Consider the following 14,896-nt stretch of genomic DNA (forward strand, 5'->3'; position numbering starts at 1 on the left):
CTGCCAGGCATATGCTTCAGGGGTTGTTAATAGTTTATATGTTTTTTATGAACACTTCCTCAAAGTACAAATAGATCCAGTTTCATAAAATGATGCATGGAGATGTGAGAATCAAAACTGGTTACACCAAAACCTAAAATAATTTCCCTGTATTTATCATATATTTCTGAAATGGTTCTTAATTCTTTGTTATTTGTTTTCAGTTCATGCAACTATGAAGTCAGCCCTGAGCATGCTGACAACAGAGAAAGAGAGACTCAAACAGATGCTGGAGCTTGAGTCTTGTCCTTCCCCCTCGGCCCAGCTCCTGGGATTGAAGAGTGCCCTGGCGGCTGTATGCATGCATGCGCACACGCACACACACACACACACATTTCCTAATTTCCTTGGTCTTTCTCTCTCTATTCTCTCAAACTCGCCATATGTTTGCTAACAACATTTCTGTTTCCTGCCTAAATATTTCCTTGAAGCATTGCATGTTACTCAAAGCAAGTCTTCTTTTGTGTGGGTGTAATGCTGATTCGTGCCCTTGCTTCATATTAAAACTTAATTAAACAGACATCAAGCTATTAACAGGCATTGTTGTCCAAAAGACTGAGACCACTTGTGAAAATGATTCTATTTTGCTTTTTTTAATTTAACACAAAAAAGTTATATTATCAAATACAAATTATTAAATACAAATTATATTACCAGCATAAAAATATGAGTAAATAGTCGAATAGAATAATTTACGTGATTTTCATAATTTCTTAGGTGTAGTTAAGCCCCCCTTTTCCTTTAATGATAGCATGTACTCAAGCTGGCATTGACTCCACAATTATCCCGGCATGATTTGAGATGTCCCAAAGAGCATCTTGTGTGCCTACAGGAATAGTTCATGCAAAAATGAAAATTCTTTCATCATTTACTCACTCTCAGGCCATCCCAGGTGTGTATGTCTTTCTTTCTTCTACAGAACACAAACAAAGGTTTTTAGAAGAATATTTCAGCTCTGTAGGTCCATACGATGCAAGTGAATGATGATCAAAACTTTGAAGCTTTAAAAAGCACATAAAGGCCACATAAAAGTAATCCATATGACTCCAGTGGTTTAATCCATGTCTTCTGAAGAAATATCATTGGTGTTGGTGAGAAACAGAAAAATATTAAAGTCCTTTTACACTATAAATCTCCACTTTTGACCAGCCCTCCTATGTTCGTTCATGAGAGGACTGAGTTCTTCTTTTGTTTTTTGTGATGATTTGCAGGAAGAATGCAAATCACCAAAAGCATAAAGGAAAAGAAAAGAATAAATAAATCCTATTTGCATAATTTGTACAGCCCAAAAGGTGCAATATCCATGAAGAGTTTCAAAGTTTTGGACCCTGTTGACTTTCATTGTATGGACCTACAGAGCTGAAATATTCTTCTAAAACTTTGTTTGTTTCCAGCAGAAGAAAGGAAGTCATACACATCTAAGATGGCATGAGGGTGAGTAAATGATGAGATAATTTTCATTTTTGGGTGAACTATTCCTTCAAATGAAAGTAAGGAAGTCTGACCTTTTGTACAAAGGAATTAAAGGGATAGTTCCCCCACAAATGAGAGATGCCATCCCAGATGTGTATGACTTTCTTTCTTCAGCAGAACACAAATGAAGATTTTTAGAAGAATATATCAGGTCTGTAGGTCCATACAATGCAAGTGAATAGTGGACAGAAATTTTTAGCTCCAAAAATCACATAAAGGAAACATAAAAGTAATCTACATGACTCCAGTGTTTAAATCCATATCTTCAGAAGCGATATAATAGGGTTACTTCTGTATTTCCTTTATGTGATTTTTGGAGCTACAAATGTGGGTAAAATTATGAAAGGGCGAGTAAATGATGAGTGAATTTTCATTTTTGGATGAACTATCCCTTTAAAATGGTCAATGTCACAAATTGGCTTGCATTTGATAAGTGACCTGGAAATAGTGACGACTTTACTTGTTTAAACATCTGCTCAAAATCCTAAAACTTGTCAGATTTAAATGAAAAAAGTCCCCTACAGTATTTTCAATGTGGTCCCAGGCCCCACTGTATTTATCAATTCAGAAATGGTCAGAACATATTTATTTGCACCGTAAGTTTATAAAGTGTATATAATTACCTGCGGAAGTACTATTTTAGTATAATGAGTATGGTGAGCTTGTAATTAATCTCTAGACCAATAGAGTTGACCCTCCCAGGAACGGTTTTTACATAATAAAACAGTCTGTGCTAAATCTAGATCTGAGTCATCTTTCTCAGTGAGTCATGTTATTGTGATGCAGACAACCATTCTAGCATTTCTTAGAATCAACACTAAGATAATATTTATCTGTTAGAACTCCACTTACTGTAGAACTCAAGCCAAGCTGGACACATCTTTTCTCAAGTAACTTCATTCACTGAGAACTCTAGATCTATATGGCCAACTTGACTGAAGTTTTAAAGGAATAGTTCACCCAAAAAAGAAAAGTATGTCTTCACTTTCCCTCATGTTATTCCAGACTCTTAAGACTTTCTTTCTCTGTGGAACACAAAAGGATCAATTTTAAACAATTTGCGCTTCTACATACCAAACTAGGCATGTCATGATTAGATATGCAAGAACCAATGCTGTTTATTGTCATCGATGTTAAACTAAATGTGAGCATGTGTAACTGAGATTAAAGAGCTACAGCAGCAGGCAAGATTTTCAGTGAATCGGAGAACTAAACTTATCCTGATCCTAGAAAATGCCCTGATCGCATTTTATAAAAAATAATAATAATAAATAATAAAGTTTCAGTTTTCTGCTTTTGTGTTTAATAGTTTGGAGCTTTGTGTGAAAGCCATGTGAGTATTTGCTGATTTCATTTGCAGGCTATAGCGCAGAATGCTGAGCTGAGGGAGCGTCTATGCAAGATTCACGCTGAGTCGCAAATTCCTGAGCCCTCCGTCCATATAAACCTTAGCCCTGGCCCCCTGCAGGTGGGTGAGGGAAATCTGCCAACCAACCCTCCCCCCCACACACACACATCCCTTCCAGATACTCTGGTGCGAATTCATTAAACAGCTGCGCCATTTTACGTTTTGACGTTTTGAGAATTCAGCACAAAACTTACGTCTCACAGTCCAACCTCACCAAATATATTTAACATAAAGGGAAAGTTCACACAAATGTTTTATTTTTTACTCCCCTTATCCCATTCCAGATGTGTATGACATTCTTTATTGATTGATTTTTGATGATTTTTAAAAGACTGTTTCAGCTCTGTATGTCCATACATTGGAATTGAGTGGTGGCCAGAACTTTGAAGCTCCAAAAAGTGGATAAAGGCAGCATAAAAGTAATCCATAAGACTCCAGTGGTTAAGTCCATGTCTTCTGAAGCAATAATATCATAGTTGTGGGTGAGAAACAGATCAATGTTTAAGTCCTTTTAAATATCAATTTACACTTTCATTTTCACATCCAAATTCTGGTTTAGAAGTGACTTTCACTGTCACATTCAGCCACCTACTGGTACTGGGGCTGGTCAAAGGTGGTAATTTATAGAAAAAAAAAGTGACTTAAATATTGATCTGTTTCTCACCCACAGCTTTCATGTCACATCTGAAGGTATATATTTAAACACTAGAGTCGTATTTATTACTTTACTGCTGTGTTTTATGTGCTTTTTTTTTTTTTTTTTTGCATTGTATGGACCAAAAGAGCTGAAATATTTTTCTAAAAATCTTAATTTGTGTTCAGCAGAAGAAAGAATGTCATACACTTCTGGGATGGCATGAGGGCGAGTAAATGATGAGAGAATTTCACTTTTGGGTGAACTATCCTTTTAATTCATTATTATTCTTTTTAGTGCAAACACCTCCTTTAACACCTCGATTCTGTGCAACTGAGGGTTTTTTTGTTTGTTTGTTTTTTTTGTTCCTTATTCACAAAAGTTAGCACTATTTGCCTGATTAAGCAGATTTTTGGTAGTTATCAGCATATTGGTGTCCATGTACATGCTCATTATCATCATTATTGCCCAAGTTGCCAGGCCGTAGTCCTAACAGTGACCATTATCAAGATCAGACCACTTCTACAGCTGCTACCAACCACACATTGTATTTTTTATTAGTCATTGCAGATTATTCATAATTAGAAATTTTGTTATGGTAGAAGAACTTTATCATAACATTTGTCAGCTGAATTTGTTACCTCTGGATAAAGTTGATTTATGCTAATTGAATCCACAGAAACTCTACTGAGAGGCTGAGTCAGACTCACAGTTAATCATGTCTCTTGGTAGTATACGCCCAAATGCACTTGCACGCACACTAACAAGCTTTCATACCGCACCCACGCTTCACATGTTATCAGTGATGCTCTCTGTCAATAACCCACTTCCCTAATTGACATTCTAGTCAACACAATGCTTTTACGCTAATTAGCTTGGCAAGCTCTGCCAACTTATTTCTTTTGTCTGAATGCTTCATAACAAGTCGTGATTCTAAAGGAATTGTTTGCTAATTCACATTTCTAACTGACTCTTATGCTGATAGGAAATGGTCTCCCTTATTCTGCATTATTGTTTTCTTTGATCTTGTGCTCAGAACTTTTATTCTGTTTCCTTATTATTTAAACTAATGGGGTAAATATAACGAAAACTGTCAAGAAATGTCCAGGTCATATTTCACCTCGAAATCAAAATGAAAAAAAAAAAATAATAATAATAATAATAAATACACCAAGAAGTTATATTTCAAATAAAGCAAATTGAGCCTATTTTTAAGACCATTGAGATATTTTGCATTGTGAAATATTTTTTTTATGACAATTAACTCTTGCACTAATGCCCAGAATTTTCCTACAGATGTCTTACAGTAATTAGAATTATTTGCAAAACTGTTTAATTCGCACATAACCTCCTGAGACCCGAGCATGACTGATATGTGCATTATCCATTTCCCTTTTTGATTTGTACCTAGTAGCACCTAATAATCAAGCAAACAAAATTCTAGAGCAAATACTTTTCCTAAAAATATATGTCCACATACAGTATGTTGACAGCGGGACTGAGTTGTGAAATTTAATTTAATCAAATTGCTTATGTTTCCAGGAGTGTTGGTAATTCATGTTTTTGAGACGTTATAGACATTACAGCTGATTATTATAAAGCTGAATAAATAATTCTGATCAAACGTAATGACCAGCATCATCCAATCATTGCCAACCATGTCAAAATAAAATGTAGCATTATAAAATTCTGAATCTAAGTACTGATTACCATTGCCCCATGTCTGCCTAACATGTTGAGGGGTCCAAACATCGTCTGCATCCTGAAACTGAACTTTTGGACAGATTTTAGGAGTGAATGCACTTAGCTGCATAGAAAGCTGCATAGAAATGTCCACTTGCTCTCTTGCTCCCTATTTAGTGAACCTCCAGTGTGCTGTCTGTCTGCACTGGTCTCAGAACAGTTCGAAATGCACCTTATTTTCATTCTAGTTCCATATAAAGCCTCTGAAAGCAACATTTTTCAGCATTTGGATGAATAGATTGATTCTCATATGAAAATGCACAGTAAATATATATAGGAATACATTTACTAATGTTAATTAATAGAATTGTATAGTACAGTGATAAAATAAAATATAACAAAATTTATATTAATATGAAGTGAAATGACCCACAGATGAGTTAATGTTGAAAGTTATTCAAAATAACTAACATGTTTTTGTTTTGTTTTTACTTTTGAGGGAATAAGGTCCCAATTTCCACATATGTGGACATCATGTTTATCACACGAAAAGTGAATTTATTTTTTAAAGCGGCATATCAAACGAAACTAGAGATGCTGCTCGTTACAACCAAGCAGGTTTCAATTAAAAAATGTAAAGAGGTTTCTTACCAGAGGCACATTTGTCGGCATGCTGTTGTGTCATGTGACGTGGTGCGCCAGAAGTATAACCCTTAAATGACAGCGTAGAGTGTTGTGAACAGTATTCAGTCAGTTTAAATAAATTTAAATTATGTGTTGCGTATAGCGAAGCCAAAGTACAACGTCCACACATGTGGACACGAAGTTGCACGAGGTTAAAGATGATTTTAATAAATCAACTTTAGTGAGTAGTGTGCACATGCAGTATTTCTATATACAGTTGAAGTCAGAAGTTTACATACACTTAGGTTGAAGTCATTTAAACTCATTTTTATAGTTTTGGATGTGTATGATTAATATATATATTTTTTGTGTATATTCTTATGTGTGACCACAGGGGTGTTCGTTGGGGGTCAGGGTGGGGTTGGTGATTGGGGAGGGGGAGGGGTAATAGTGAGGGTTAAATATTGATTCAATATATATCTGTTGTGTTTTTCTGTGTTATATCGGAAAAATCTCATTTTTTAACCACTCCTCAGATTTAATATTAGCAAACTATAGTTTTGGCAAGTCGTTTAGGACAATTTCCAAAAATTGTTTACAGACAGATTGTTTCACTTTTAATTGAATCACAATCCCAGTGGGTCAGAAGTTTACATACACTAAGTTAACTGTGCCTTTAAGCAGTTCCAGAAAATGATGTCAAGCCTTAAGGCAGTTAGTCATTTAGCTTCTGATAGAAGGTGTACTGAATTGGAGGTGTACCTGTGGATGTATTTTAAGGCCTACCTTCAAACTCAGTGCCTCTTTGCTTGACATCATGGGAAAATCAAACGAAATCAGCCAAGTCCTCAGAAAAAAAAAAATTGTGGACCTCCACAAGTCTGGTTCATCCTTGGGAGCAATTTTCAAATGCCTGAAGGTACCATGTTCATCTGTACAAACAATAGTACGCAAGTATAAACATCATGGGACCACACAGCCATCATACTGCTCAGGAAGGAGACGCATTCTGTCTCGTAGAGATGAACATAGTTTGGTGTGAAAAGTACAAATCAATCCCAGAACAACAGCAAAGGACCTTGTGAAGATGCTGGAGGAAACAGGTAGACAAGTATCTATATCCACAGTAAAACGAGTCATGTATCGACATACCCTGAAAGGCTGCTCAGCAAGGAAGAAGCCACTGCTCCAAAACGGCCATAAAAAAGCCAGACTACAGTTTGCAAGTGCACATGGGGAAAAAGATCTTACTTTTTGTAGAAATTTCCTTTGGTCTGATGAAACTAAAATTGAACTGTTTGGCCATAATGTCCATCGTTATGCTTGGAGGAAAAAGGGTGAGGCTTGCAAGCCGAAGAACACCATCCCAACCGTGAAACATGGGGGTGGCAGTATCATGTTGTGGGGGTGCTTTGCTGCAGGAGGGACTGGTGCACTTCACAAAATAGATGGCATGAGGAAGGAAAATTGCGTGGATATATTGAAGCAACATCTCAAGACATCAGCCATGAAGTTAAAGCTCAGTCACAAATGGGTCTTCCAAATGGACAATGACCGCAAGCATACCTCCAGCGTTGTGGCAGAATGGCTTAAGAACAACAAAGTCAAGGTATTGGAGTGGTCATCACAAAGCCCTAACCTCAGTCCACTAAAAAATTTGTGGGCAGAACTGAAAAAGCATGTGCGAGCAAGGAGACCTACAAAGCTGACTCAGTTACACCAGTTCTGTCTGGAGGAATGGGCCAAAATTCCAGCAACTTATTGTGAGAAGCTTGTTGAAGGCTACCCAAAACATTTGACCCAAGTTAAACAATTTAAAGGCAATGCTACCAAATACTAACAAAGTGTATGTAAACTTCTTACCCACTGGGAATGTGATGAAAGAACTAAAAGCTGAAATAAATAATTCTCTGTAATATTATTCTTTCTCAATCTTAAAATAAAGTAGTGATCCTAACTGACCTAAGACAGGAAATGTTTTCTATGATTAAATGTCAGGAATTGTGAAAAACTGAGTTTAAATGTATTTGGCTAAGGTGCATGTAAACTTCTGACTTCAACTGTATAACTTCCAAAAGAAACCATAAGTGCAAAGATTGAAATAATGAGTTTTACTCTCCAGTCACTAAAGTTGCCAGGTGCATTTAATTTCCGTAAACATCCAGAAATTGCAGCATGAATTACTAAAAACACCACAACATTATCCAGCAAGTTGTCAACAGCATTTGATGACTTGTATGCTAATTTTTATTTTTTTTTAAATCTACAGTCACCCAAAAACATTTACAGATACACAAAGAATGGTAGAGCCTTTAAAAAAACTGCTATATTATTTGAAATCTATGGTACATTTGTAAAGTACAATTTGTATGCATCATGGTAGTATTTGTTGTTTTTAAGTTTAATTTATGATTATTTAAATTTACAAAATAGTTGTATTACAGTAATGAGAATGAGAGGGGAAATGTGCTTAAATGCCATGAAAATAATTTTACAATGCAAAAATATCTCATCAGTCCAAAATAGGCTTTTCTTTAAGCAAACTATAAATACTTTTTTTTTTTTTTGGTTTATGGATTTTTTTATTTTATTTTTATTATTATTGTAAAAAAAAAAGACCTGGACATTTCTTTTGATATTGCTTCAAGAAGCTGCAAATAAAAATGTTATTTCAGCCAAACACATTTGGCTCTATTTCCATCACCAATGATTTGTCTTCATTCAGAAGCAAGACTCCAGTGATGGTTCCCACCCCCTTGTCCACCAGGCATCCAATGAGAGCAGAGCTTCCATTGCAGAGTCTCTCTCAGAGTTCTTTGATGCACAGGAAGTGCTGCTGTCAGCTAGTTCTTCTGAAAATGAGGTGAGGATCATGTTAACTCTCTCCATGCCACTGTGTACAATGGCCCTTTTACTACACACATCATCAAGAGACCAGCTGCTTCCACACTATGCTTTACCACAGTCTACTGAACACCCTATTAGGAGACAGAGGAAGGGGTTAATTACATTAAACATGTAGCAAGTGCTATGGATGACATTCCACAGCTTGAGGAATTAGCCTGATTGACTCTCTCTCTCACACACACATTGAGGCAGAACTGTTCAAACAAGTAATATGAAAATTGATATAATTTATTGCCTTGAAAAATACCCCAGAAAAATCTGAGGTGCAAATTTGGCTCCTGTGAGAATGGGTACCCTCGAAAACTTGCCCCACCTAACTACCACACTGACATAAACACATTCAAGTCTATTATACATTCAGTGTTATCATAGTATGGTTTATTAGCAGGAGCAGAGAGATCCATCACCCCTTAGATGTATAAAGCTGAAGTGTGAATTGTTTCTCTGCTAATAGTGTCACCAAACGGAATTGCAGAAATAATGACTGTTTACAAACAAGTTTCCTGAACACACCCCTTCTGCCATTGGTTGCACATACAGATAGTCCTGCCCCAAAATCATGCCATTGGCTGGTCAGTATGCTTAAACAAACAGAGCAATGTTTAAAAGCAACACAGGGCTACAATAATTAGACTTTTCGGTGCAATTAACATATAACTCGCTTACTTATAGCTGGGATTGGGGAATGTATTGTAACATAAAAAAATAAAACATGTCACCTTTAATGATTTTCTGTCAGTAGTAGGTCAATAGACAGGAAAGGGTCCATTTATATTGTCAGAGAGCCAAACACCTGTAATGATGATGTGTGGTTTCCTGCTAGCCTTCGGAAGATGACTCATATATCAGTGACATCAGTGACAATGTGTCCATGGACAACTTCAGCAACAAGGCAGAGAATGACAGACTTAATACTGGTGGGTATGACATATTCTTTCCTTAAGTCATTGATATTTCATTGTAATTGATTCTGTGGGAGTCTCTTACAAACGAAATTTCATACATTCAACAGTAGTTTAGCTGTATGGAGGGTTTGTTATGTCATGGACCGGCACTGACAAGCCATTTTAACATGGCCAGTCAGGGTTCCCATGGTCATGGAAATCCTGGAAATATCATGGAATTTTACAATTCTGATTTCCAGGCCTAAAGAAATGACGGAATACAATTTTAAAAAGTCATAGAATCTTCTGTAGAGGTACAGTTGGATATTGCTCATTGTGAGTGCAGTTTCGATGAACTGATGGGGGAAAAAATGCAATAATAACAAATGACTGGAAAAGTAATGGAAATTTATACAGTTTTCTTTTTTCTTTTTTTTTATACTTAACTGATGAAATATAATAATATTTCATCAAAAGATATTGCTTTTTGTGAGTGCAAACTATAAAATTATAAAAATGCTTAACCAGTAATTACAAATGACTGGAAAACTCATGGAAATTTCAACAGTGTATATAAATGTTTATAGTTAAATTAAAATATCATTAAAAAACTGTAGCTTTAAGCTGCAATTATTGGGGTCCGAACACATGTGAATGGAACATGACCAAAATGGCCACTTTTGACACAATAGATGCTGTGGGCACAGTTGTTTTATGTGTTGAACTGCTTTGTTCACAGTTGCACAATTAGGATTTTCTTAAATCCTGGCACCACCTAGCATTGGAATTAGATTAAATTTGGCATGTGCCCTAAGAATGTTCTGTTTCCATGTGTTCTAAATTTTGTTATGTTTGGATATTGGGCTCACAAGATACAGGCTAATTAGTGATTTTGGACCACGCATAAAACGTCAACGTCATTATATTCTGAACAACTTTACAAATAAAAATTATTTTGATACATTTTTGTTAGGAGCATCTCTAGATGATGCATACAATTTTATGCAAATTAGACAAACTGCTTAGGCTGAGTTAAAGTATATACAGGTGCATCTCAATAAATTAGAATGTCGTGGAAAAGTTCATTTATTTCAGTAATTCAACTCAAATTGTGAAACTCGTGTATTAAATAAATTAAATGCACACAGACTGAAGTAGTTTAAGTCTTTGGTTCTTTTAATTGTGATGATTTTGGCTCACATTTAACAAAAACCCACCAATTCACTATCTCAAAAAATTAGAATATGGTGACATGCCAATCAGCTAATCAACTCAAAACACCTGCAAAGGTTTCCTGAGCCTTCAAAATGGTCTCTCAGTTTGGTTCACTAGGCTACACAATCTGCTGATCTGACAGTTGTCCAGAAGACAATCATTGACACCCTTCACAAGGAGGGTAAGCCACAAACATTCATTGCCAAAGAAGCTGGCTGTTCACAGAGTGCTGTATCCAAGCATGTTAACAGAAAGTTGAGTGGAAGGGAAAGGTGTGGAAGAAAAAGATGCACAACCAACCGAGAGAACCGCAGCCTTATGATTGTCAAGCAAAATCGATTCAAGAATTTGGGTGAACTTCACAAGGAATGGACTGAGGCTGGGGTCAAGGCATCAAGAGCCACCACACACAGACGTGTCAAGGAATTTGGCCACAGTTGTCGTATTCCTTTTGTTAAGCCACTCCTGAACCACAGACAACGTCAGAGGCGTCTTACCTGGGCTAAGGAGAAGAAGAACTGGACTGTTGCCCAGTGGTCCAAAGTCCTCTTTTCAGATGAGAGCAAGTTTTGTATTTCATTTGGAAACCAAGGTCCTAGAGTCTGGAGGAAGGGTGGAGAAGCTCATAGCCCAAGTTGCTTGAAGTCCAGTGTTAAGTTTCCACAGTCTGTGATGATTTGGGGTGCAATGTCATCTGCTGGTGTTGGTCCATTGTGTTTTTTGAAAACCAAAGTCACTGCACCCATTTACCAAGAAATTTTGGAGCACTTCATGCTTCCTTCTGCTGACCAGCTTTTTAAAGATGCTGATTTCATTTTCCAGCAGGATTTGGCACCTGCCCACACTGCCAAAAGCACCAAAAGTTGGTTAAATGACCATGGTGTTGGTGTGCTTGACTGACCAGCAAACTCACCAGACCTGAACCCCATAGAGAATCTGTGGGGTATTGTCAAGAGGAAAATGAGAAACAAGAGACCAAAAAATTCAGATGAGCTGAAGGCCACTGTCAAAGAAACCTGGGCTTCCATACCACCTCAGCAGTGCCACAAACTGATCACCTCCATGCCACGCTGAATTGAGGCAGTAATTAAAGCAAAAGGAGCCCCTACCAAGTATTGAGTACATATACAGGAAATGAACATACTTTCCAGAAGGCCAACAATTCACTAAAAATGTTTTTTTTATTGGTCTTATGATGTATTCTAATTTTTTGAGATGGTGAATTGGTGGGTTTTTGTTAAATGTGAGCCAAAATCATCACAATTAAATGAACCAAAGACTTAAACTACTTCAGTCTGTGTGCACTGAATTTATTTAATACACAAGTTTCACAAATTTGAGTTGAATTACTGAAATAAATGAACTTTTCCACGACATTCTAATTTATTGAGATGCACCTGTATATATATAGAAACATATTTTTTTTATCCTAGCCCAAATGGTCCTGAAGTTGTTAGCAAAAACCTTTGAAGCGCCAACCTGTGGCTGATTCTCACAAATTTGGTATACAACATAATTTTGGCAATCTCTAAGTTGCCAAAGTCATGGAAATTCATCAGTCAAAGGGAACCCTTCAGAGACACACTTGCTGGAAATGGGAGGTTCTTGTAGAGATCATCATATGTTGCTCTTCTTGGATTTACTGTGTTTCCTGACTGCAAAGTTTTTTTCTTCCTTAGGTTGTGTAGAGAATGGCGGTGCACAGCGGCGGTCGTGTCTTCCCTCTCCTAGTCCCAACACAAGTAACATCAGCCTGTGGCACATCCTTAAGAACAACATTGGGAAGGACCTTTCAAAAGTGGCCATGCCTGTTCAACTCAACGAACCTCTCAACACACTGCAGAGACTGTGTGAAGAATTGGAATATAGCGAACTCCTCGACCGGGCCGCACACACACAGGACCCGTTTGAGCGCATGGTAGGCCACAGTCACACACACACACAAAAATGCACACAATCAATTGCACATGCAAGATACATTACATGGCCACAAGTACATGGACACTCGAACATCACTCTCATATTTGCTTGTGAAAAAACTAAAATATACAGTATACATATAGTGTGTGTGTATGTATATATATATATATATATATATATATATATATATATATATATATATATATATATATATATATATATTATTATTATTATTATTATTATTTCACATTTTACTGTAACTGTTTGTCTGAGGATATATACATGGCTGTATATACTTAATTTAAGGCACTTGCTAATAATGAGGAGTCAATTTCACATACTTTTGTCCATAGTGTATTTCTCTGCACAAAAAGACGTTCATGTACTCACACTGACAATGGACTTTATTTAGCGAAACAAATCGATTGGTGCCCCTTCTATCAGAGCCATTGTCTGACTTGTGATGTCACAGTGCAGTAGCTGATGTGATTGTCCATGAGTAAAGTCATGCTTTTGAGAGCTTGTCTGATCCAGGCTCATCGCATGGCATCAGCTATTAGTCATGAGTGCATGATTATTGTTCAGAAATGACTCTCCCTGCTAGGAAATAGGCTTTATTCAGCTGCACTCTCCTGTCTCCAATGACACTCTGAAGAGCCATCATTGTGCTGTTTTGTCTATATGGAGGAAGAAAGAGATCCTCTCTCTCAGTTTAAATGATATCTCCAGCTTTTGCTGGGAATTTTCATTGCACTAATGCTTGGGTCAGTAAATTGGCTTTTCAGTATGGTTCAGTAATGAAGTTTAATCTGATTACAAGAGACAAACACAGAGAGAAATGTCTAATAGAAATGTAAACTAGATCTGAATGTCTCACATTCAGTCAACATTAAATCAAATTTACTTCTTAAAGAGTTAGATCACCCAAAAATGAAAATTCTATCAACATTTGCTCACTCTTATGATGTTCTAAAGCCATATGACTTTCCTTCTTTTGTGGAATACAAAAGGAGACGTTTGGCAGAAAGTTAACCTCAGTCGCCATTCACTTTAATTGTATGGAAAAAAAAAATATGCAATGAAAGTGAAATGTGACTGAGGCTGACTGAGGTGTATTGAGCAGCCATTGCACTGTGTCACTCAAATAAATCAGAAACATTTTATTTCAATGAAGTCTCACTCGAGTGTCATTTCTTCTATCTGATTATCTCTTAAATCGGTTTGCTTGCAGAGTTTAGTCAAAACACATGGGGAAAGTTACACTACTAACCGAGAGTGCTGTGTTATGTGTGTAGGTATACATTGCCACATTTGCTGTGTCTGGCTATGCTGCAAGTTACTATAGAGCAGGAGGGAAACCCTTTAATCCAGTGTTGGGTGAGACCTACGAGTGCGACCGTCCAGACAAAGGCTTTCGTTTTGTGGCCGAGCAGGTAGGATGCTAAGCTTTGTGTTTGTGAACAGGTGTGTGTTGATCTTATAACTTATCTGGTTTCTTCCTCCAGGTCAGTCATCATCCCCCTATATCAGCATGTCATGCTGAGTCTAAAAACTTCATCTTTTGGCAAGGTAACACCTTGACATACTGAATTAATAATGCCAGACTTATGGTGTCAGTACACACAAGTGTTTTATATATGTGACTAATTCAGATGTCAGGTGGAGGAATAAGTTCTGGGGGAAGTCCATGGAGATTGTACCTGTAGGAACTACACATGTGGTTCTTCCTGGGTAAGTCCCTATGTTTATCACTTACACATGCCCACTTGTAAGCAGCGGTATGTGGTATACTTTAAATCTGTCTACACTGTAAAAAGTGGTAACCTGTAATTGTAACCTTAAAGGAATATTCCTGGTTTAATACAAGTTGAGCTCAATCGACAGCATTTGTGGCATAATGTGATGCTGACGAAGGTTGTTGCTGATTTGGAGGATCTCGCTGTAATACGTCGATCGATTACGGCGATTGGTTACAAGAGTGGCAGATGTTGAAAAATGGATCGATTATCTGGAGTCATCGGAAAGGGAATTATCCGCTAATCTGCCCACGTCCAAAATAGACCTGCAACACATTTTGGGAAAACTGGAATTTCTCGAAAATATGAGCCG

General features: G+C 37.0%; 1 protein-coding gene across 6 annotated transcripts in view; it reads left to right on the forward strand.

Annotated features, from left to right (window-relative positions):
* The window catches only part of osbpl3b (oxysterol binding protein-like 3b), a 121,201-nt gene that overhangs the window by 87,959 nt on the left and 18,346 nt on the right, over positions 1-14,896 (forward strand). For 4 of the 6 annotated variants that reach the window (XR_007899288.1, XM_051718164.1, XM_051718167.1 and 1 more), the window contains 7 exons: positions 204-334; positions 8,587-8,724; positions 9,592-9,685; positions 12,547-12,785; positions 14,083-14,220; positions 14,293-14,356; positions 14,440-14,518. Coding sequence is in view for 5 of the 6 variants with exons in the window: in XM_051718164.1 (XP_051574124.1) it covers positions 204-334; positions 8,587-8,724; positions 9,592-9,685; positions 12,547-12,785; positions 14,083-14,220; positions 14,293-14,356; positions 14,440-14,518 (883 nt within the window). In the remaining variant the exon portion in view is untranslated. Of the gene's footprint in view, positions 1-203; positions 335-2,872; positions 2,985-5,966; positions 5,987-8,586; positions 8,725-9,591; positions 9,686-12,546; positions 12,786-14,082; positions 14,221-14,292; positions 14,357-14,439; positions 14,519-14,896 lie in introns of all 6 variants that reach the window. The other 2 variants (XM_051718168.1, XM_051718165.1) reach the window with 2 other exon arrangements.

The sequence above is a fragment of the Myxocyprinus asiaticus genome, chromosome 15, assembly GCF_019703515.2.
Source record: "Myxocyprinus asiaticus isolate MX2 ecotype Aquarium Trade chromosome 15, UBuf_Myxa_2, whole genome shotgun sequence".
In the NCBI taxonomy this organism is placed as follows: Eukaryota; Metazoa; Chordata; class Actinopteri; order Cypriniformes; family Catostomidae; genus Myxocyprinus; species Myxocyprinus asiaticus.